The sequence below is a fragment of the Podarcis vaucheri genome (assembly GCF_965113315.1).
Source record: "Podarcis vaucheri genome assembly, chromosome: 3".
NCBI lineage: Eukaryota > Metazoa > Chordata > Lepidosauria > Squamata > Lacertidae > Podarcis > Podarcis vaucheri.
This window is the reverse complement of record NC_138761.1, coordinates 77,803,134-77,828,410: the sequence shown is the minus strand read 5'-3', so window position 1 is coordinate 77,828,410 and position 25,277 is coordinate 77,803,134. Positions and strand designations below refer to the sequence as shown.

Genomic DNA, 25,277 nt, shown 5'->3' with positions numbered 1-25,277 from the left:
AAATTTGAAGCCAAGGGGGGGGGGAATCGAAAGTTTGTGGAAAGACTAAAATATATGCAGTACTTAATTTTTAAAAATCAAACCAAAGCTTACTTTATTGCTTTAAGAATGTAACATTTATCATTTACAACTCAGAATATGAAATTGTATTATTTGGCATATTTATGGAATTTACAGCTACAAGTACCTAGTTTTGTTAATGCAAAATTGTGACTATACTCAGCAGCAGTCAACTTCCTTCTGTTAGCCGTGGTTAGAGTTCACTTTCTATCCAAACTTCCAGATACTTCATCTTAGGTTTGACACCCACAAAAGGGTTTGGTTTTTTTGCAGTTTTGCTCCTACCATCTAATGTTTTTATTCTTCAAGCACAGCTGCTGTTTCCTGAACTGCTGGAGGGAAGAGCTGAAAAGTTGGCCGTAAGGAAGAGGCCAAGTCAAAGGAAAAGAAGAAAAGGACAGTTGCTTCTAATATCACCAAGCTAGATCAAAGGTCACCAGAAGGTGGTAAGCAGCAATTCACAAGCAAGCAACTCATGAAGATGGCAGAACCTTCTGGGTGCAGAAATTTATATTGGATTTGAGTGCTATGTATGTCAGAATTCTCATTCCCTAACGCTGGAGATCATATTTCATTCCCACTTGTGTTTCCCCAAATTTCCTCTCTAGCTTTTTCTGTCCTCCCCCCCACCAGCCCTTCATATCTCCATTTAAAGCAGATGATATACTATGTAAAAAACATATCTGTGATATTTGTCTATATACAATTATTTAAGCTGGGCATTCAGAGTCTTATTAATTGTGCAAAGAATTATATGAGATAACAGCAAATGAAGTGCTCTTTTTATAAGGTAATCATCGTTTACAGGTAATTACTATTCTGTCAAAGCTGCATAAAGATGGTAAGCAGATTTAATTAAGGAAAAATAAAAAAATAGAATTTATTACACAAGCTGACATATTTTGAAAATACGTATCTCTCTTGTCACAACATGCATCACTGGATACTTTCTTCAATAGACATATTCATTATAGTCAGCAAATTAAAACAATTAATTTATATTTCAGTGGAATGGTACTTAAATGCCCAGTGCTAAGATTTGCTGTTCAGGATAATAAATCCACATATCCACAACCACCAATTACCTCTGTGAATGAAAAGACATGTGCACATAAAGCTGACCCTTCCAGTGAAGTGAATGGGAAGCCTGGACGAAGACTGCATAAGCTATAATAATGCATAACTGATTTGCAATTTGTCTGAGTTCTATGTCTATGTGCCACAAGGATAGATCATGCGCCACATTTTTAAGCCAATAGTCTTGTCCACATGCACAACCAATTTCTTCCAATGATTAAGTAAAAAATAGAAATATTCCTTCAAAACCCCCAAAGCATACCAAATTACAAAATTCTAATCCACTTGCCAGGCCACGTTCAATATTCTTGGAAAAGGAAAATCTAAAACCTTTTTTCTCCAGTCACATCTGCACCTTTTTTGGGGGGGGAGGGAGGGACGGAGGGAGTTAAGGTCAATTTCCTTAGAATATTCAATATTTTGTAAATAATTAAATATTTATAGTGTTTCAGAGAATTCTTTTCAACGGCAACAGTTGTTCACAATAACTTTCTCCTGAACTTTTAGCCCCGTAAGGTTAGCATTCAGGAAGCTCAGCTGCTATCTAACAAACTTAATTAATCAAAAAGTCATTTCCGAGCAGTAACTATGAGTAAAAGTGCTTCAAGTGTGCTAGCAAGCCTACAAGTTAATCAAAATGCTAATGCAGTACAAATTAAAGTTGTGATTAACATTTCACAGTAGCTGCTTAAGTGAATTGATCACACAAATGGGTTAAGCATTAGTCATTTTCTCCAGTGCCAACTGGGAAAAGATTTGTCATGAGTTTTGGGGAGGGGGAGAGAATTGTACATAAGGAGAGAACCGTATCATCAAATTGTCACCAAATATACTACCACATAGCAGTACTTACGGCTACCTGGGGTTTTTAAAAACAAACATGTGGGGAAAAAAGCTTAGACAGATGGAAAGTAACTCTGTATTGGCAATTAAGATTTTTTTTTTTTAAAAAAAATGACATGCTCATTTGAATTTATTAGCTATGCACCAGAGGTACACGGAAGAATATTCACATTTACCCCCTCTACCAAGTGACTTTTTAAAAAGGCTAAGGTATCTGAAAGACCCAGGAATAATTATTTGCACATGGAAAGTTTGAAAACAGACAGTAATAATGACCAAGTGATTCCAAAAGCGAAACATGTAGCTAGACACCCAAACGCGATGGTGGCCACAGAAGAAAGATGTATGGTGAAAACTGGGACTCTGGATTGAATGGAAGGGCTTTTACTTGCCAAATCCACTTTTGGATTGAAGTCATGACTTTCCAAAATTTCTAAGATGATGATCAAGTTTTTGAGGAATTAAATTGGCCCAGAAATATTGCACCATTAGAGCAAACAATTATTGAACAAATAGACAACACACTAGGTGCAACATGCACATCAGGATGCATATCTTACACTATATTAATGACATACAAAATTAGCAGAGGGCGAGCCGTGTTGATCTTTTGCAGCAAAACCCACCATAAATACTAACAAATGTACTTAATATGTTATTATGCTTGTGCCTTTGTGGCATGCCTTAAGATGCATGAAGAGAAATCTTAGTTGGATGGTATATAAAGGAGAAAATTGTAAGGTGGAAGTTGACTGGCAATGAGGTGCAAAAATGACTGCCAGTGAGAAATTAGCAATAGAGGCCAGGCAACAAAGTAGTGACAGAGGTCAGGCTTATTATTTCTCTCAAAGTATAATTGGATAGACTTAGTATTTTGTCCGAAAATTACACTGTGTGTGAAACTGCTATCTCGATATAGTCTGTGGGCACTATTCCAACTACTGCATTCTGTCACTGTATTTTCATTTGCGCAACGTGACCCCTCCCCCCTCCCCCTCCACATGCCCATACCCTTCCCAGATCTTCTCCAGAGGATTGAGAGGATGCCCTAATACAGATAAATGGGGTGTGCTGGGAGAGGAGAGCAGGAGAGAGGTCCTGTGCTCAAGGAGAAATCCTTGTGCTGATGGAATGAGAGGTTTAGTGCCATGTTGGATTTCACCGTCAGGATGGTTTCTCATTTGATATGGGGTACTCAGATGGGTATGTTGAAAGTACAACACACATGTGAATTTGCCTACTAATAAAAGGGTAGGTATGCATAAACAGCTGAATTTCTCTATAAAATATATGCAAGTGAAAGCAGGAAAATAAATGAATTCCTACTTTCATTTATTACAAGGGGCAACACAATTATTTCTATCCATGCCTGCCCTTCACAATGATGGGAGTTTTTATCAAATGAGAAGCTGATCTAAAGTCCCCCCCCCCCTCCTGTGCGTGTGTATAGTAGGTTTTCTGATTCGGATGAGGCATTAAAAAGTCATAAAAACCATGGAGTTGCATGGCAGTGCAAAGTCAAGGCATAAACACCTCCCTTAAGCAGTCAAGAAATACAATTCTAACATCTGAAGCCTTCTCTTCTCTCAATGTACAGGTACCCTACTGAGATGTGCTTAACTCATCCATGGGTAAACACTTCTCAAAGGTTAAGACCGAGCACCATGACAGCCCCACTACTTGGCAATGGTAAAATATTTTATCAACAATTCTACAAGTGGAGGCTCATTGCCAATCAAAATGCAAAGCGGGCAACTGTCAGATTATTTCTCAGAAGAAGTGATTGCCCTCCGAGTGAAGAACTGAAAGGTATTACTACTTCAATTACCTATTTCAATTAATACAAATTCAAAAGGCGGTTTCAAACAGCAGAATGAAAACTAATCACTGAACTTGCAGTAATAAAGCATTTGACACAAAGAAGGAATGAGTGATTTCACATATTCTGGTACAATACCAATAATATGATGGTTTAAAATTACCGAAGCTAACTTTTCAGCACCCCCCCAAGAAAGTCTTTTTAAACTATTGCCATGCAATTGCTCAGCAATACAGATCAGAAACCATGCACAGTATTATTTTTAACACTATTTAACATTCTTTTTAGCACACATATTGTTTTTTTTTTGGGGGGGAAACTACTCAGGTACTTTATTGTGCTACTGGTTGTAAACAATGCTGAATTCCATAGTAAAAATGTAGACTTCTAAGCAGCTGAATCAAAGAATAATGAAAATGTAAGTTCTTGGGTGCTTAAATGCACAGAAACATTAATGACTTGCTTTAGGCTTAATATGAAGCCAGCAAAAGACCAAGAAATAGATTTCTCCTATTCAGCATCCCCTGAGTATGGCTAGCACACGTAGCAGAATAAAGTGATAGAACAGACTGTATCAATGTCAGATGCGAAATGAGGAATACAATTTTGAATGCTCCACTGTACAGAAGCACTCCCTCAAAGTTTTAAATGAGAGCAAACCCTGGTATATCAGAAAAAAGTTTCCACTATAGCTCATTCTCTAATAGGATTTCTTTTTTAAAAGCTTTTTAAAAGAAGTTATTTTTTTTACAGCTAGTAAAGTCTTAAAAAATGTGATCCCCCTATCTGTGAACTGAAATAGTACACTCTATGCTAACACTTCATACTACTTTATTCTGTTGAATGTGCAGATCAGATCCAGTCTAATGTTTAAACACAACATTATCTTGTTTCTGTTAATCAGCCTTCTCCATCTGGTGCCCTCGAGATACTATAAAAACTCCCATTAGCCCCAGTTTTAATTGTGCTCAATTGAAGGTACAATTGCTGTCACTGGAAACTGAGCAGCCAGGGTTCCAATTGGTGGGGAGATTTCTAATTGTGTTCAATTACACATGCTTACAAACCTCCTTCATATGTTTGTTCTAGTTACGCAAATATCTGAAGAGCAGCCTGTGCATTCCATTCTGTTGAGGGCGGGGCTTACATCCACTTCCTTGTCTCCATCTGTGTCTGCCTCATCACAACTTCTGTGGGATCAACGTGGACTTTGCTTACATCTCAGTCCTCAATTAACATACTACATTCTTCTTCTTCTTCTGACATTCCCTGCATAATGGAACCATTAAAGTCTACCTGCCTCACAGGACTGTTGTGAGGGTGCACAAAGTAAGAACTGCAAAATACTTTGTACAGAAAAGTGCTAGAATGCTATACTAATGCAATCTCTGTGCATTCTTGGATCCGTATGATGACAGCTCTCAATAGCAAACCAGGCAAGTGATCATAAGAGTGCAACTGTACCTGACATATTCTAATTGACTGGTCTAACACCGTCTTGGTATCAGTGACATAATCCGGGCACGGTAACACAGCACGTTCAAAATGGGCTTGCATCAGAAGATGGGTTTTTGTGTGTGAACTGTCAAAAGAATGCGGATTGACTTCAACGGGGACATGTTTGGCCAGTTCACTGTTCATTTGATCTTCATTATGTCGTACTGGAAGGTCTGCATACTCTTCAGCATCCTTAATAATAAAAAAGGGGGGTGGAGAGAGAAAGAGAAAAAATGTTAGTGCAGAAAACATGATGGCTGTGATCTACAGGACTGTGAGTTTGCTTCTGCAGATTTTGTTGCTGCTCCTTCCCTTCACAACAGCCATTGTGTCCTTCAGTAAGCTGCTCACAAGGGCAGGGTTACCCTCTGGATGGCATCTGATGTACTGCAAGAGGCTGCAACTAGAAGCAGACATTGGGCAAGTTCCACATGTGTCCTGAAAGCTCTCCTGCCAGAGGTGGGGGCAGAAGAGGTCTCACTGAGAAGAGCAGTGCTTGGGGAAGAATGGATAGCGTTCACAATATTCTACTATTTTTGCATTTACTATGAAAGCTAGCATGTTTTCCACCAGAATGTTCAAGGGAGAGCTTTGCAATGGCAAAATCAATACTTTCAAAATCAAATACTTTCAAACAATTAATATGGTCTGGTTTTCCATCATTTCTTGAACTGTAGATCTCTGGGACAAAACGGCTACATTTCTCACAAATCCATAGGAATTAAATGTTTGCCCAGATGAATCCTCCTTCAAGCCCCACCTCCCCAAGAAGCTGTAAATACATTAGCCAAACTTCAGATGTTCCTAAAAGACAGCCCACTGTTAATATTCAACAAAACTATTACTTCTGATTATAAACAATATCACATGTTGTAGCAATGCTACTGCCCAAAGGTAAAAGGATGTTTAGGAAAACTTCGAAATAAAGTTTATGTTTCTTTAAAAAAATCATGCTCTTTAAGCAGGTTTCTTTCTTCTTCATCATAAAAAGACTGACTGAAGACAACTGCTAACTAATCCTTGATGTCTCTGCCAGATCTCTTGTGAAAACTGTGGTCATTTATTTTCTGAACCTAAAGGTCACCACCATTTTAAGCCCTATTGAATTCTGCATGTTTGCCTCACTCTTATTTAACTTGCACCCTTTTAAAGATATTTTAAAGAATATTTACCAAGGAGATTTCCCCCCTCCCACTCAATACGGCCTAGCAGCTACAACTGGGAGACAGACCGGGATGGGGGGGGGGAGAGGCTGGAGTAGGGGAGGCAGGGTCAGAGGAGTAGCTGCAGCTTAGCTGGTATTTCTGCAAAAAGAAAATAGCTCCCCAGACTCCTTCCCTCCCCCTGCAAATACAACCTGTTTTATTTACTTCCAAAACACTCCTCTTGTTTCAAACAACTTGCCTACTTCATTTCCTGTGTGTGATGGATGATTGTAAGTGAAGTTCATTTTCTTATCTGCATCATGTAAGTAATTAAAGGAAATTGAGAATGGGCACTGAAGCTTTTATACAACTGGGAATGAAGCTGAATGGAGGGCACCAAGGTCAGCACAGTCCATTATATTTTTATGCGAGAGGCCGGTCTGTCTGCCCTGTCCCTGTTTGTTTAGTGTAGGCAGGACAGACTGCTAACTGCAAATCTGTGCTTCTGATTTGCCCAGCTGTCCTTGAATAAAGACATCTCCCACTGCAAATGTTAAATGACAGTGATTGACAACCTGATGATGAACTCTGCTTGTAACCCCCTGCTACTGTTTTCAGATTGCACAAGGAAAGACAGAATAAAGAAACATCCTCCATAATCAAATCAAATAGGCCCGGCTGTTCACTCTGTATTTTCCATTTGGGTTTCCCTTTTCAGTACAAACCTTATCCTAGTCTGCAAATGCCGTGGGTTCAACAATGGCAGTCTAAGCACAAAAATATTTTGTTTCATTAGAGTATTGATTTCAACAAAAAGTTGGCAATAAAATGACTTTCAAAACCCAAGGTACTGAAGTTTACTATTTTAGGGGAACAACAGACAAGAACATCCTTCCTTGTTTTCTCTGATGTTGCTTTGTGTCCTATCATTTAGGACACAAATGAAGTTGAAAGTTGAACAATTCCAAAAGCTGGAAGCTCTTTGATAACTCCCCTTGGAATAACATACAATTCTCCCATAGTGTCAATATTTTGTCCAGAGGCAGGGAAAGTTAGGCAACTGAAGGTAGATGCCCTGGACACATTTAACACTCACTTTGCTTCTTCACCACCCTCTCCCCCTTCTTTCTTTGTCAGGCTGAATGGAACCCAAGGGCCATTAATTAAGCAGTCACCAAGTTTACTGTGTGGAAGTTCTAACCTACAGCACTCTGACTACACAACCCATCACCTTTCTATAGATTTCCAAATGCCTGAGGACTGAGTTGACTCACCATGTGCCAGAAGGACATCCCAGTGGCCACACTACATTTTTAAAAGTCACCATCATATGTTAATGGGCATCCAAGTCCATCTCTACTAGTCACTGCTCAAAAGGCAGTGGTGAGTAGGAAGTAATTCATGATTGTCTACCAGATGTGCTCATCCAAGCATTTTCAGGTTCACCCCAAAGTGACTGAGGAGTGATTCTCCTCAGTTTACTCAGTAACTAAATAAGGTCAGTTTGGAATGATTCATGAAAGAATGCAAAAGGGGAGGATCAGTGCAGAAAATAATAATTGAAATATGGGCGAGAAGAAGAGCACACTGAAGATGACATAGACCAAAATGAGGATAGGAATAAAAATATAAAAATGGGCTTCCAACATCCTAGCTTACAATATTTGCACTTTCATTTTCACTGCTAATAATTGACCACAAAACCTAGATTAGCACAAATCTTTCTATCAACTGTGGAACCTTAGATAGGGAGTCTATGGTTCTTCAAATATTGTGGGTTACAGCTCCCATAATCACTGACCATATGCTATGCTGGCTGTGCCTGATGCAAGCTGGAGTCCAACAACACCCCATGAGGCACAGGTTCTCTGCCATTCCTTTATTAGAGGTTTCACAAACGCCCTCCAAAGCATCATCTTTTTTCAACCTTCTCCCATCCTGTTACCTGTCAACAGTGCCTTTCTTCTAGAAAAAGAGGTGCTGGTACTGCGTATCATTTAGTACCCCCAGAAAAAAAACAACACTGCCTGTCAATTAAAATGTTTTGTTTACTAAAAGTTAGCACAATTTTTAAAAGACTGATTACAGGTACACTGGAACCAGTCAGTAATAAAATTAAAAGGCCTAACCTAAAATCCCTAATACGACTAATTCTAAGTTATGACTATGCAAACATATTCCCAACCGTGCCTATGTTTAAAACAAACAAAGGCAAATTTATTGATGCATTGTGTGGCACTCAACTGAGTCCCATCAGCAGAAGCGCTGATCAAGGACTTCCTCTTGTGTAAGAGGGCTTTCCCTCCTCTCCCCGCAAATGCCCCTGAAATTGGCCCCAGAGCAGCACAGCGGGGGGGGGGGGTAGGGGGGAAGATGGGAGATTCTCCAAAATACTTGTTCAGATGGAACGATTGCCCTAGTGTGATGTTGAATTCCTTCCATTGTATCTGAAGGACTGAGAACACATGGCTTTCTTTCTTTTATTTAACAGCCTGGGAAAAAAGTCACTGTGAAATTAATTAAATAATAGGTATCACATGTAAGCTCTTATTTATTTCAGTAAGATTATTCTTCTATTCCAGTGATTTAAATAAAACGAAGCATTCAATGTAGCACACTAGCTCAAAAATATAAAAAGCTAATAGGTAACACATTTCATAGTAGGCTAAGGCTGCACTCCTTCGCACGCTTGAATACAATGAGTCTTACCCCCAAGTAGGCATGCTAGAATTACACTGCAGGACTGTAATCCTATGCAGGCTAACTAGGGAATAAGTCCCATTGAACTCAATTATGAGCAAATATGCACTGGATCAGGCTGTGAGTAAGAGATGTGGGATGCCATGAAGATGCAGGTGACAAAAGAAAGCCTTATTTATGCTAAAACTTAAGTTCAGCTATGAGAACCGGCAAAGCCTTTAAAGTTAATGAGTTCTAGACTTTTCGGACCAAGCTGATTAATTTGTAACACTGAGGCTTTTAAGCCAAACCAAATTAGTCTCTCACATTCCTGGAGCTTGTTTCCACTACTGAAGGTGCAAAAGTGTCCTCTTTACCAAGAGATTGAAATATTGGCAGATTTCAGATTTCACTTATGTTTAAATTGGAATTTGAGGTCAACACTGCCAACAGATGTATGCAGTTTTAGATCTATGTAATTTTAGGATGCAGGTTTCATTTTAAAACTCTACCAGTGCAGAAAAGAAGAGAAGAGTATGCACATGTCAAAGTAGTGTATTCATGAGAGAAATATCTTGCTGCTTGCTGATGTTTAGTGATATCAAATCTACACATTTTTAATGGACCTCCCTCTTTTTTAAGGAATGCGAAAGGTCAATTGTATTTAATGTCAAATGTGCTGCAGAATATCATAAATCGTTGAATTTATTTCATTTCATAAAATTTATACACCACTTGATTGTAAAAAAACCTCAAAGCAGTTTACAAAAAGATAAAACTGTAAAATGGAGAAAAATTCACAACCATTAAAAATATATATACAAAAGTTAAAATACTAAAACATATTTTAAATGACCTCAACTTTCTAAGCATCTGGGTAGACTTGTCTAAACAAGAACGTTTTTAGCAGGTGCTGAAAAGAGTACAGTGAAGGTGCCTGCTTGATCTCAACCGGCAGTGAGTTCCAAAGTGCAGGTGATGCCATACTAAACAACGGAATCCTTACACATGCAGAATGGGTATTATGTGGCACCTGTAGTAGTGGCAACTGCAGTCTTCTGCAGTCCGTAGCAGCTAAGATAGCCGACTGAACTGGATCAGCCTTGGAATTTCAAGGTAGCCATGCACTCTTTTTTTGAAGTGAGGCCTCTTACTCTAATTCCTTGCAAAAGAACTGGGACAAACTAGCCATAGGAGTGTATAAACTCTGTGAGCCCAAGGGAGCGCCAGTAATTAAGCACTGGGAAGATGGTAAGGAGTCAGGCAATTTAAGGACTTAGGTGAGTTCAGCAACAGGGCAAGGAAGGCAGGGAAGTAAACATTCATAAGACTATATAATATGGATTAGTCCGAAGGCCCAACTTAGTCCAGCATCCTGTTCTCACAGTGGCCAACCAGATGTTTATGGGAAATCCTCAAACAGTTTAAGTACTCGCTTTGTGAAGAAGTACAGTATCTATTTTTGTACAGTGTGTCCTGAATATTTCAGCATTCAGCTTCATTTGATGTCCCCAAGTTCTAGCATCTCCCTTTCCACTTTCCCCATGTCATGTGCAAGCTTGCGCATCTCTGTCATGAAGTCCAGCAACATCAGGAAGGTCACAGGTTCAACACCCGATTTATAGAAATGCTACCTGTTCTACATATAGGACCAGGAGTGGGTTCTTAATGCATGGATGAAAAGGTGGTGCTAGATAAGGGGTCAAGATATGTCAGACACTGGCAGTGGCGTAGCGTGGGGGGTGCAGGGGGGCCCGGCCGCACTGGGCGCAACACCTGGGGGTTAGGGTTAGGGGGCGCAAATCCACGGGTTAGGGGGCGCAAATTACTTGCCTTGCCCCGGGTGCTGACAACCCACGCTACGCCACTGGACACTGGGGAATATTTTGGGTCAATATGACCCCGCTAAAAAGAGAAAGGCTTCACAACAGAGCCAGGCAGCTGAAGCGTAAAATCAGTAAGGTTTCAGAGCAGCTTTCAAACTCACTTCTAGGGTGAAACCAACAAGAGCTGGCTTTGTCACAACTCATCCTATCAGTGATGATTGTGTGACTGCTTCAAATTCTCAAATTGCAATGGAGATACACTTTGCTGTTTCTTTAGCTGTGATTAATCCAGCATGCACATAACGCCAGTGTTTAATTAAGTAGGTGGAGTACAAAGATGTATCCAAGAGGAAGTTTTAAAATCACAAGTGCCTGAGGAAAACGTACATAACGCTAAATGGCCTACTTTCTTCTGGATGGCCACACTTGGCTCTGACTGTTAATGATGTCAGGCTGTTAATCTCTGAACATTCCACTGACTAAAAGTGTACTAAGCATAATCTAACATCCCTTTGTATTCACACAGTCTCATCAACCCCCAGAAATGTTATATTAGTCTGAGACGCAGCCAGTCAAACAGCAATTGTTAGAGCACATTTACTAACAGAGTAGTCTTAACTCCTCACCACCACCACTGCAGCTCTACAGAGCTGCAGCTGCTGCACAAGGTGGAGACAGGCCAGCTCAGACTTACCCTCAGAATACCTTATTTTGTGGCTTACCACAAGCAAGCCTGACATCTGCTTGCATGTTTAGTGGTTCACAGGGGGCCATCTGAATCTGCAGAAGTTCATGGAGGGACACCTACACTCAATCCAACCCGCTCCTTCCAATTATCTCAGCATAAGGGTATGCGTGTGGATAGAGGCCTAAAGCCTAAAAGGAGATGATTATTGTGGGGAAAGTGTTACAGGGTCCTTAGCTGGTATCTTAAAATAAAGGAAAGGAAAACAAAGAGGCAACAAGAAAGGATAAACCACTGAGAGAAAGCTCAATTCTAATCCGTTGCTCAGTTTTTTGGCACAATCGAAACTGAGTATGACCTGCGTACAGGCATGAACCAATTGACATTTTGCATACAATTGCCCCCTAGATGCGCACACAGTGCACAATCCACCCAGCAGAAAAGCAAGTGAGAAATGTGTTGTAATAGCTTTTACATGTACGATCTCACTTTTATTATCTCAGAGGAAAGGAAGCAAAACAAGACAGCGCATTTTGGATTTTGCTGTTTTCCACCCTTGTCATCAAACATCTGACACAAAACTCGCATTCACTAGCAATACTTCATATTACCATCCAATACTTTATCATTCAACTCTTGGACAGCACATTAAGTGCAAGCTTGATTTATAAGCCCACACATATGTGTACTAGAAAGCAGATGGAATTAAGTCAGGCACAGATTTATGAGCAGCAAACAAACTTAGCAAAAGGAATGCTGCTGTTCCAGTGGCACCAAGTAGTACCGCTGGTTAAAATTAGGTCTGTATCAGTTAATTCTTCTGACAACTTTCTATTCAGAGGAGTTTATTTCTAGTCCATAAAAAAAGATTGGCCTTCCGGTTCCAACTTTATATTGCACATGGATTTTGAAGTTTTAGAAGCACATAAACAAATCTTTGCTTGTTCTGGCACATATTCAAGCACAGTGAGGACAGCCCTCAAACTGAGGACAGATACGAATGTGTCATATAAATTTGTAAGGGTTTTAAGGGATAAATGTGCATGTCATGTGCTTTCTCTTGCTTTGACTCTATTAAACAATGTGCTGTTTGTACCTTTAGGGAGATTTTAAGGTCTTTGGCATTATCACTCTCAGGAAGCACCAAATCATTTGAGAGCCTGTCTAGGCATCACAGGCAAGGAAAACTCTCAACCGGTACTGGTTAAGCCATTAGGTAGGGTGAGGATGTTGCTTCAGGTAGCAGAAGCCCCCCAGGCAGCATGCCCATGGGTGCCCTGTCACCTCCGTCAGCGGGTGGTGAAGTGCCGCCATTAGCGCCAATTTTGGGCAAGATCACAACCATTTTGGGTGAGATCTCACCTGAAACCAGTGTGATCTTGCCCCAAATCAGTGCCAATGGCTGTGCTGCTTCTTTGCCAGTGGTGGATGCGGCAGGGTGTGTAGCAGAGCAGGTGGCAGCAGAAGGAAGTGGCGGGAGTGGCAGCATTTCCCACTGTGTTGCTCCTGCTCTCTACCCAACACAAGTCTCAGACCTCCCATATCCAGTTAGCGCCAGGCACAGCATGCAGTACAAACAAAATGGACAATGCATTTATTTTAATGAAGTATTTCTTTGGACCCCTATCTCCAAGTGGCATTTGGTTAGGGGATACCACATTCAAATAAATGGAGTGCAGTTCATTTGTTATTTTATTCCTATGAGAAAGAGAGGCACTGGAGAACCTGATACTTTGAGCTGACTGCCCATAATAGAAGATATGAATAGGCCTTGAAACCAGAGCTCTCTCTTCAGTCATGTTGGGATCATGCCTCACCGAGCAGTGGATGACCGTTAGCCTTTTGCTAGTGGTAAAAGGGATAGCTCCGCTCCAGTTGGCCTTTAAGTTTTTTCTTCTAAAAAAAGCTCAGATGAAATTAATGTTTTAGCAAAGCTGAGCGAAAAGGCAAACTCTTCCAAGGGTTTAAAGAAAACCATACGTTCCTGTTCTTCTAGATGAAACTGTTTTAAACTGATTTTAACATTGCATTTTTGTATTGCTGAACCTGCCGTGGTACCTTATGGGGGAGAGAAGGTAAGAAATGTAATGGGTTCTGCTTTGGGGTCACTAGACTAGGTTATGGTTCCCCTTGCTACAGTTCACCGCTTCAAAAATAAATATTTGGAAATGCGTGCTCCTCCCACCATCTCATGCTGCCCTTATATACATATTGTATTTTGAGAATCTGGAAACAGGAATGGAAAAGCCACAATCAAATATTTCCCTCTGCCAAGCAGTATTTGCTGAGCTGCAGCACCCTGAAACCAGTCCAAAGGGCATGAAATAGGTTTATGTTTGAGATTCAATCTTTATGTTCCCAAAGTCAGTATCAACTGGATCATACAAGTTTACTGTCTAGACAAAAAAGAAAGAAAGAAAGAAAGAAAGAAAGAAAGAAAGAAAGAAAGAAAGAAAGAAAGAAGTAACATTAGCTAGACTAGGACATGTGATCAGAACCAGTCAAGAGACTGAATGTGGGAAGGATCTAAGCTCTAGGAGATGAAAACTGAGAGAATGTGTGGTGTTGGAATACTAAGGCTGAAAACAAGGCAGCCATATAGGAGTTGCTGACAGTAACTCTTTGAAACACATTATATAGTAGCCCAAGTCCTGCCAAGAAGCTGGAAGGGAAGAAATGGAGAGCTCCAGTTCTAGTCTTGTTTTCCTACTCCTTTCTCCACCCTCCCATCCATCATGGAGGGAGGACCTGCCTCAGGCAGAAGACAGGCCAACTTTTAAAAACTTAGTTTGGTTTCCGGCCTTTAGTATTTTAGTAAGAAAATGACTTCTGTAAGTCAAGCTGCTCCAATTCATTACTTTGAAAAGTACGTGGCTGAAAACAGACTGTGCTATGATCCACTTTTTCTTTTTCTGGATTTAGGAATTACTATTATATGACCATGGCATTTATGCATCAAGATTCCCTTTCATACATGTAAAATCTTGGTCGCACTAAGACAGATTGTTCCATGCTGTCCCAAACCTACATCTTCTTGTTTTTGTGGAAGTTCTCCCTCACATAAACATATAAATTCATGTTAGATGATACAATCTCTAGCACTGTGCGTAGAGATACTGTGGCACATATACATGAGGCCATGTATACTCATGGTGCTCATGAGTAGTATGGCACATTTGGACACCTTTTTGGTTCCCATCAAGCCCCTCTGACTGCCCCATAAGTATAAGTGTAATTTTGCCTGCTTTTTTTGGGTGGGAGGGTTCTGAGGACTACCGGTTCTTTTTTTATGAAATGGGTACATTGTAGTACCCCACAATAGTTTCAGAGAAACACAAAGTACTGCACGCTGCTTTTTAGCTGCATATTATGCTGCCAGAATTCATCTTCCCATCCTTGCCTATGTTGCAAGTTGTGCCATGCATATAACATGTCACATACTTTAAGCATGTTAAATGCATATTTTAACACACTGGTCCCATTAACATTAAAAATAACAATAACACACCACTCATGAGAAGTACATTTGTGCACAGCAAGACATCTCTATGGCTCCTTAAAACCCCCTGAGCGTTTATTTAGTTTCCAACTTTACCTCCTTACCTAACTGCAGAGAACTATGGATGGCATCTGTAATTATCAAGGGATCAGGAATCCAAATGACCTTTCCCACTGTGAAAGAGCACAGGAAGGTCAAACTTAGTTAAAAGCAAGGCAGACTGACCAAAAGTTCAGAGTTCTTTTGGGGTATGAACTTAAATTGCCATGCTGTAATGAGCATTACACCATAGAGAAATTAGAATATCGTACAAATGACATTTAACACTTAGCACAGAATCAACAACAAGATCTGCAATTAGAGCAACCTTTTTCACAAACATTTTATAGATATTAGTTTCACTGCCACAATGAAGCACGTAAAAGAAAAAGCTACACCTGTGGATGTATTTGAACGGAGAGGGAATAATTCCTATCAGAATGAAGCTTGAAGGCAGACCAAGAGTAATTTCATGGTAGTTTCTTTTACAACCTCCTGGAAAATCTCTGAAAAACTTTTATGTGATAATTTCGTTAATTCCTCACATAAAATTAAACTCTTTTTCAAGCTCCTACAAACCACTGCATTAAATGTAAGGTTCTGAAGTGATATCAGCATAAAGCATAAAGTCTTCATAAGCCTAGGATACAATCTGATTCCTATGCCACAATACCCCCCCCCCCATTTTTAGTATCTTTTTGATGTTAAGAATGCAAAGGACTGTAAGCATCTGAGGAAAGGTTTCTGGCTAAGTATCAACAAAACTGCTATTATCCATGATAGCTAAATGGAATCTCTGTTAATATCCTTTTTGAGTACCAGATGTGATGGACAAGCAATATGAAAATCTAGAGTATTCATAAAAAATCTCAACATGGGGGAAAACATAGACATGAATCTTTATCACCCTACGTCAGTCTTCTCCAGATGTTTGGGACTCCATCTTCTACCCATCCCCAGCTAGCATGACTAATGAAAGTCCAAAACATCTGCCGGGCACCAGCTTGGGGAAGGCTATGTATTTGAGCAGCAGACCACACTTTTCATTGGAAAACATGAACGCAATGCCATGGTGCAGAAAAGACCCTGAGAACCTTGACAATATTTTATTCCAAACAACTTTCAATATTATATTATACATTGATAAAGTGTCCAAGGACACTTAAAAAGAGCGTCTAGGTTTTATGGTTTAAGCTGACTTGTCAGGAGAAAAAGAAGTTTTAACTTACTGCAGTTCCATTAGAATGTCTGCCCATGTTTTTAAGATTAATAGACTGTTTTGGCACAGTTTGTATGAACCGATGACAGTAATAAAGCAGTACCAGCAGATTTGCTTAGCAGCTGCCCAGAAGGAAATAATCGGTCAACTTTTTGTTTCAGGCTTTGAACTAAATACCGAAAGTTAGAGGGAAGCAGACTAGAGCATATGCCTTGGTAAAGTGAAGAACTCAACTTATTTGGCATCTGTATGGTGCCAGATATACGTTTCAAAGTATTCAGATGCAGGCTGGGAACATCACAACTCCCAACATCGTAAATTGGCATGATATACAGTGTACTTCTTAGTTTCCCACAATCGCTATGATGCTAAACATACTCATTCCAATGAATTTTACTTCAACAGAAACATATCCAGGACAGCACTGTCTACTGAAAAATTATTTTAGAGCTATGAGTCTCATGGAGATAAGGTTTTTCAGGGTTGACACACACACATATAGTTACATCATTCCAGCATTTTTTTTATTTTTTATTTACTGAGGACTGGTAAAAAGAAAACCTAAACATGGACAATTATCTTCATTATTAAGGATATTTTAACAGCAGTTATGGGAGCCTTGGTTCTCCAGAACTTGTCACACTACAATTCTCATTATTATTCTCATTATTATTGACCAAGCAGACTGTGGCTGATGCTAATTGAAGTTCAACAAAATCTAGATAATGTCAGGTTCCCTAGCCCTCTCTTACAGTCTCTATTGCCTGTAGGTAGGTAGTTTTTTTAAAAAAACAAACTTATTTTTAAAGATAAAATCCTGAAACTAGCAGTGAAAAATAGGTTGGTTGAAATCCTGGACTCAGGGAATGCCTGTGTAAATAGGTACTAGCACAACATCTCTCAGTTGCTGCCTGATCTTTGCTAGCACAACAGCACCCAGCCGGTCTCTCTCAGGCCACTGAACACACAGCTTTTATCGACTTTGTCTTGGCTCCTATTTGCCACGGTTCCTATTTCCTCACCTCATTTTCTGGCTGCTCAAACCTGAACTGAGGAACTGAATTTGGACAGTCATTCAGCCAGTTCCCATTCTGAGCACTGCTGGGTCTGGGAGTCTGAGGCCCCTGGTGTTCCTTAGGGGAATCTTGCTCAGGAGTGCTGTCTCCAGGGGGTCCAGGTGACTCTGGGCAGTTAGGATCCAGTTCATTCAGGCTTGGTGTTGGGGCCTGTGTCTGCATTTAGCACTCCAATGACTTGTGCTACTTGTCTTCCTGATCGTGCTGATACCTTCCTCTCCATATGAGTCCTGAATGCTAGTCAGGGTTATTAGATAAACCAAGGATAGCAAAAATTTCCTACCAAATTTCACAAAACGACACCAATTTAAAATCAGCCAGTAACTTGGCCCATTGTTTTGGTGAGCATAAAGCAAGCTACCAGGCAATATTAGGAAGTGGCTTTCATCCAAAGCAATGTTAAACTTTTAAGGAAAAAATAAAGGTAAAGGGACCCCTGACCATTAGGTCCAGTCGTGATCAACTCCGGGGTTGCGGCGCTCATCTCGCTTTATTAGCTGAGGGAGCCGGCGTACAGCATGTGGCCGGCATGATTTAGCCTCTTCTGGCGAACCAGAGCAGTGCACGGAAACGCTGTTTACCTTCCCGCCGGAGCAGTACCTATTTATCTACTTGCACTTTGACGTGCTTTCAAACTGCTAGGTTGGCAGGAGCAAGGAGCGAGCAACGGGAGCTCACCCTGTCGCAGGGATTCGAACCACCGACCTTCTGATCGGCAAGTCCTAGGCTCTGTGGTTTAACCCACAGCGCCACCCTCGTCCCTAAGGAAAAAATAATGCACTGTAAATAAAGAATAAATCTCTATTCTATTAGCTTAGTTTAGGTGTTTTGAGCTACTCGGAGTACAGTATGTTCCCACTGAGCCATATCTTCTAAAATAATGGGGTTACATGCAACTTTTGGGGGGGAGGGAGGGAGGGGGATAACCTGGAACTTGGCAGTTTTGTAAAAGGGCTGGCAATACTGACATTTGATAAGACCTGTAAGCTCTATATTTCCACTCAGCTAACATTTCTATTTGCCACTTGTAAAAAGAAAAAAAAAATCTAACTATTAAGACAAGATCTGCCAAGAATAATAGAGGAAGATAACTGAAGAGAGCTACTTTTGCTGTGATTCAAACTTGCAAGAACTTCTATTAAAAACAACAAAGAAAAAAAACAAGAGATTTTCAGTACCAGATGTCTGGGAAGATCCCATTTGGATTTGAGCTACTTAAATTTGCAATCATGTATTTATACATCTAACAGAGCTTCTGTTTCTCCTAGAATCTGAAAATTAACTAGCTTTGTAGCATCTTCCTTGATCTGCCACCCGTGCCCTGAGGATTAGAGACTCCACCTGAGCTTGTTTTACAAGCATAAGAGAAAAAATTAATCTCTGCTGGCAGCGATCCCACTGGGATACTGATGAATAATGATATCCCTCTCTTGCTGCCCTCTCAGTCCACTAGAAAAGCCACTCTAACCCAGCAACGTGGAAAATGCTGAAACCATTCCAGCTGTGGATTAGCAGGCAGTCAAGCATCCATCTGCTCTGTGCAAAGCGAGAGAAGGCAAGCATGCATTCTTATAGCTCACACAGCATTCACGACTAACATATTTTAGAACCAGTTAGATAAATATTAAAAGAATCTTTTAATGAAGACTTACAAGTGCTTAATCTATTTTCTATAGAATCATACCATTTCCAACACGATTGCTCTGGGGTACTCTACATTTATTTATTTAACAAAATGTATACACGGCTCGAGTGCAAGAAAATCTCTAAGCAGTTTACAAAAATATAAAATAAAACATTAGAATTTTCAGTAAGAAACAGTTAAAAGCAAGTATACAAAAGCATTCAAAAGACTGATAAAACACATGTAACTTCTACGTGTCTGGACACACCTGCCAAAACAAAAATGTCACAAGCAGATGCTGATTTATGTAACCTTATCTATCATACAAAAGCTGGAAACCCTTCTCCAAGTCGTGAATGGGGCAGTTCATTTAAGCTATGAAATATAGTGAAAGCAATACAGAAGGAATTAAGTTGATGGCATTGAAAATTAATCAAATTTTATCTTATTTGTGGAAGGGGTAATGCCAGGCAAACTTCTTGGGATCAAATTCTCACAAAAATCAATGGGAGTAACTTACAAATAAACACGTCTAAGGCACAAGGCAGTCTTGTACATTTACATGGAAAATGGACCATACTACTTTTTTTAAAAAAAAACCCCAACATGCTTCACTAACATGTGTCACAAGATGGGTAAAGTGACAAATCCAGCAAGCTCTTTTAGAATTTTAGACTAGCTTTGTAAGTAACAGCAAGGCCAAAATAACATTCTATTATAAAAGCAATTAGGTTATAGCCTATTTCTATTAACAATACATTTTCGTTTTAGAAAACATACTGTGCTAAAAGTTACATTTAATTAAGTCACCAGTAATGGTAGACAATGGTGGTGGTGGCGAGATCTGGAATGAGATTAAACTAAATTGTCCCGTGCATAGAACAAGCTCTTCTCCTGCAATGGAACTTTCCATCTCTTGTCTTCCTCCATGTCCCCAGCACCCCCCCCCAAATCTGCTCAGTGGGTTTAGAGGATCCACGGGGGAGAAGAGGGGAAATTTCATTGCACAAGTGAATCTATGCATACACACCCTACTTAGCACTATGATGAATTCTACCAACAGGCATTAATATCACTTCTAGACCTCCATTATAAGAAACAGAGAAACAGATGGGTCAGACATTTCACCATAAAACTCTTGCATCTTACGTTATCTCAATATTCTTTTACCTTTATTTTTAAATCAGCTAGTTTAAAGAGAAGTGAAATTAGACCATGGCAAAAGAATGATAAACATTTGTTTACCCTGAATTAAAAATGAGCATAGAAGGGTGATGTATATTCTTTGTTTCCTAAATGTCAGGGTTTTGTGCTTTTGAACTTGGTTCCTCTCTCCATCCCTCTCACCGCCCCCGAATTCTGTGCTGCATGAAAAATACGATATGCCACATTCAGTCAGCAATGAGTGGTGGGCATTGTCATCTTGATTTACCTACTGATTGTGCTTTGCTGGGAAGGCAGAGAACACCAGGTGTTTTTAGTTTAAAGTTAGCTTTAGAACTAAAAGGGAGAAAAAAGCAATGATGGAATTACTTGTGTCTGGGGAGACACTCAGAATTAAGGTCACGGGACTATGGAATGCATGCACTGAAAAATACACAATGCCACCATATTCTGGAAAGATGACTTTAGCTTGGAAAACTGCCCCATTTACTCAGATTATGGAAAACCAAAACAAATGTATTTATGTGTGAGCACTATTGTAAACACATTTCAAAACCTGAGCTACAAATCAGTAAAAGCTATAGTACCTAGATTTAAGCAGAATTCAAAAGTTCCAGAATATTTCAATATTAGTTATACATTTAAGTCAATAGAAGACGCACCATACTCTTTGTGAGTTATGTGACTGCAATGGCATAGAGTAGTTATGCCTGATACAGTTTCAGTCATAGGTGCTGGTTCCAGGGCTTTGAGGCTCTTTGGGCCCCCTCAGTCTTTGTTTCTGAGGCCCACATTGTTGAGGTCAAAAGCGGAGCCTGGCGCAGAGCAACGCTAGGATGTCACATTGGACCCCCTCAATGGACTTTGTAAGATGGCGCCTTTAGCTTCAGTTGACAAATAGTAATGCAGATAGGGATGCTGTTGATGCCCATCTTCATCTCCCCAAACCACCAGAATCAGGTGAGGCAGTACAAGTGCTTGGACCATTTTCTGAAAGCAGGGAAGAGGGCTAATAAACTGAAGGCGAATCTTCAATAATATCTAGGTGCTATTGGGAGATGGTTACTATGTCTGGAAATTGGGGAAACAGCCTATCCTATATAGAGACCGAACAGTTTTTTTAGTTGGGGGGTATTCCTTGATCCAATCCATCTCTGGAGCTTAGATGGGTTCAGTGGAATGGGGTGCCTATGCCCAGGTCCTACGGGTATGCCAGAGGATGCCAGAGCACTGGTTTTGCAGGTAAAAATGGATAAATGCCCAAGTAACCTCATGATTATATTACTGCAATGAGCATCTGGAGGCAAGCCAGAGCTGCAGCTAGTGTAGAATGTGACCACCTGAGTTGTGAGTGGTGTATCTAATTGTAACGATAAAACATCAATTCTGCATGAACTGCATTAGCTGCCAATATGCCACCAGGCCCAATGCTAACATTAAAATCCCTGAAAGGCTTGGGCCCCAAATATGTGAAGGAGCAGCTCTCACTGTATTCTGCCAGCCTGGGCTTTAAGTTCTACTGGGGCAATGAGATACTGCTACTGTAAATAGATAACAGAGTCCAAGGAATCAACAACTTATAGCTTGCTGAAAGTTCCAGGATCAGTGTGCCTGACCAGTTCTATGAAGCCAGTGCCCTTCTTTGCTTAAGATACTGCTAAATACAGTTAAAATAATAGATAACATCAGGGAGCTATTAAGAAATATGCAGCTTAGCTTGAGAGACTGGGTGTGTGCATGTGTTAGTGTTTCTCAGGGGAAACACAAAGATCAATGCCTCTAATTTCTCCCCTGCCTCTCTTATCTCCTTATGCCTTAAGTTACTATCATTAAAGAAAGGTATGGGAGAAGAGGGAGGCTCAGCTCCCCACCCACTCCACATGGGTAAGCTAGATTGATCCAACATGGGTAGATATATTTCTCCTTGCCCAAGTGAGCGCTCAGCATGCAGGGCTATTAGCATTCTGTGATGTGTGTTGCTAATAGGATATAGATAATCCTTTACAAGTTGTTTTCAGTTTTGAAAGGCTACAAAATAGAGAGACCATTCACTCTATCTGGAAGTTAAAGCATTTCACTCTAACATATTCAAGATAGGTAAAAACCTTACAAATAGATTGTGAACTACACAACTGTTACTGCACCCATGTTTTGCAATGTTGACATGCCTTTTTTCACTGTGGCCCACATTTTTCACTGCTAGCATCATTAAGAGATTCTTCAAATTACTTTTTAAATATTCATCTCCCCAAGGACTTTCACTTGCATCTAATTAGAGTACTTGCCCCATGCCATGTAATTCCCTGTTGCCAAAACTGTTAAATGCTCCAGTAAGTAAGTGAGAAGGGCATCAATGGAGCAAGGCAGATGCAATGCCACTGGTTAACAATAGAGGTGTGAAGTGACTCCCTTAATTATAAAGCTCATTAATGCATAGTGTTTAGAGAGAGAGAAAAACACAGCTTGGTGATAATTCTGTTAAAGTGCCTAATGCCTTCAACACAGCAAACAATTGCAATTATAACTTCCAATTTGTACCTTTGGTAGAAAAAAGCTGGGAGAATAGCTTATCTAATAATTATGAAAACCAACATAAAAATGATAAAAAACTAAACTTTAGGTTGAAAGAGAAATGATTAGCACAAAAAGACTTCACTCAACTTCCAGAAAAGCTAGGATAATAGTTTACCTAACAAGTATGTAAACCATCATATAAAAATAATTACAAAAGATCTTTAAGTTGAAATTATTACCACAAACCATTTAGAAGCCATTTTGGCATCTAAGCAATATAAATGCATTGTTGTTGTAGAATGATACTTCACTCAATGCCATTATACCTTTTAGGTTAACATTTATAGTAACTTGAATATTCAACATATATGTGAGATTTAGTCTTCATAAGAACAGTAGGTGTGAGGGGCCAGTTTGAATGATGAAGCATGGCAAACATGATACAATTTCTCCAAAAAGCCAGTGTTTGAATACAACCACTGTGTGTACCCACTAGATGAGGGGTTTCAGGATGCAGCAAAATGAAAAATGTATTTCACTACAATCCTGAAAATTCTTGTCCAGTGCACAGAGACCTAAATTAGAACAACTTACTGAACAATCTTTCAAAAAACTTGAACTTCTTCAATGGGAAGGAAAACATTATTTCTTCATGTATAACAGCTGTTAATTCATTTATAACAATTGTGGCAATCTATGTTTGATGAAAAGGAATCCTTATTGATTGTTGGGCAGACTTTAAACCAGGTCAGCTACAGGTTATTTCATTTTTTATGGCTTTTACCAATATATTTCACTTAGGTTTGGCCACAAGTTTTGGCTGGACTTAGTAGTCAGCCTTTATTTCATCAAATCATAGAACCGTAGAGTCCCATGAATCTTGACTCCCTTTTCTATGGTATCTCTATGGGATCTCCCCAGTAGTTCCTTAAACTTTTTGAAACCAGCCTTCTTAAAGTCCATAGTGCATGTCTTTCCCTTGCCTCTGTATCATGAAACCCAGGATGACATGAATACTTCCTCCCAAGTTTCCCAGCACTTCCATGGATCAGTTCCTCCCTTGCATTCTTGGCACCTTACATTCTTGGCAGAATGCTCCCGTTATCTGTTGAGTCCCAACTGATATCAGGGAAACTGAAGTCTCCCCTGACTACTATATCTTTCTTTTCTGAATGTCTGGTAATCTTGTCTAGGAAGGCATCCTCCAAGTCTTCAGTCTGGCTTGAAGGTCTACAGCGGTGCTCACAGTAAATTCACTGCTGTTTCCTTCTTCTCAATTTCTATCCATTTACTTTCTATCTGCCTCCCTCCCTCCAGGTCATGGATCTCTTCACAAGTGTACACGTCCTTCCTCCTCCTTTTCTGTTTAGTCTATTCCTCTTGAACAGCTTATACACCTTAGTTTCTACATTCCAGTCATGAGTCTCATGGGGGTTCCAAGCTTGAAAATATCCATTCTCTCCCTGCTTGCAAAGCAGGATCCACACTTGCAAAGTCACCAGAGGATGGCTTGAGCATCTGTGTGGGCTTCCCTTAAGATCTCTGAATGCTGCAGGCAGTCCACAGCCTTGGGTTGCTTATATGACTTGGGGAAAGGATGTTACCATATCATTGCAGGTTAATATGGATCAGCGGTTCTCAACCTGTGGGTCCCCTGATGTTGTTGGACTACAACTCCCATCATCCCTGAGCTCTGGCCTTGCTAGCTAGGGGTGATGGGAGTTGTAGTTCAACAACATCTGGGGACCAACAGGTTGAGAACCGCTGATATAGATGGTCACATATTATTTATTTAGCACCATCCACATACTAGGCAAGAAATTCAACATTGTGCTAAAGTGATTGTTCCATCAGAGCTAGCATTTTTGCTTGCCAGATGAGCAATCCTTCCTCTCTTCCCCCTCTGTGCACTTTTCTCACCTGACTGAGCCAATCTTAGAGTGAGCATGCAGGGTGGGGCAAAGAGGTGGGAAAACACCACTGTGCAAGTGAAGTCCTTGTGCAGACTTCAGATGATGAGAATCAGCAGAATATCACCCATAATACTTTACATAATACTAGACTGTCCTGCACCATTTCAGAATTTCCCAACACATAGGAGAACGCACACAGGCACACTGGGCAAGAGACTAAGATGAATTTTAGTTCAGCCCTTTTCCAAGACAGAAACGTCCATTCCAACTTGTCAAAAGTCAAACCATACAATCTAGATGAACTACAATTAAAGATCAGGTGGACTTCAGATAGCAAAAAGAAAGCCTACAAGTTACAATGCGGGGAATGGGAGCTGAAATTATAGTGATTGTCTCATTAATGGACCAAATCCACAGAATCACACAGCTAGCAGTTGAGCACACCGAAAGGACTTTTGGATTTTGATTTATAAAACTTTATGTCTCCCCCACTGCCATCCCTGACACATGTGAAACTTCTTTTGAAACTGAAGGGCCTTTCAAAAGTGGTTAGTGATATGGAATGGGGTTCTGCTGTTCAAAGGGTAAGAGTCACAAA

General features: G+C 40.1%; 1 protein-coding gene across 1 annotated transcript in view; it reads right to left on the bottom strand.

Annotated features, from left to right (window-relative positions):
* ASCC3 (activating signal cointegrator 1 complex subunit 3) overlaps window positions 1-25,277 on the bottom strand; it is a 216,758-nt gene that overhangs the window by 16,825 nt on the left and 174,656 nt on the right. Inside the window, exon 37 of the mRNA XM_082216596.1 lies at window positions 5,264-5,488. Within this exon, the coding sequence (XP_082072722.1) occupies window positions 5,264-5,488 (225 nt within the window). The remainder of the gene's footprint in view (window positions 1-5,263; window positions 5,489-25,277) is intronic.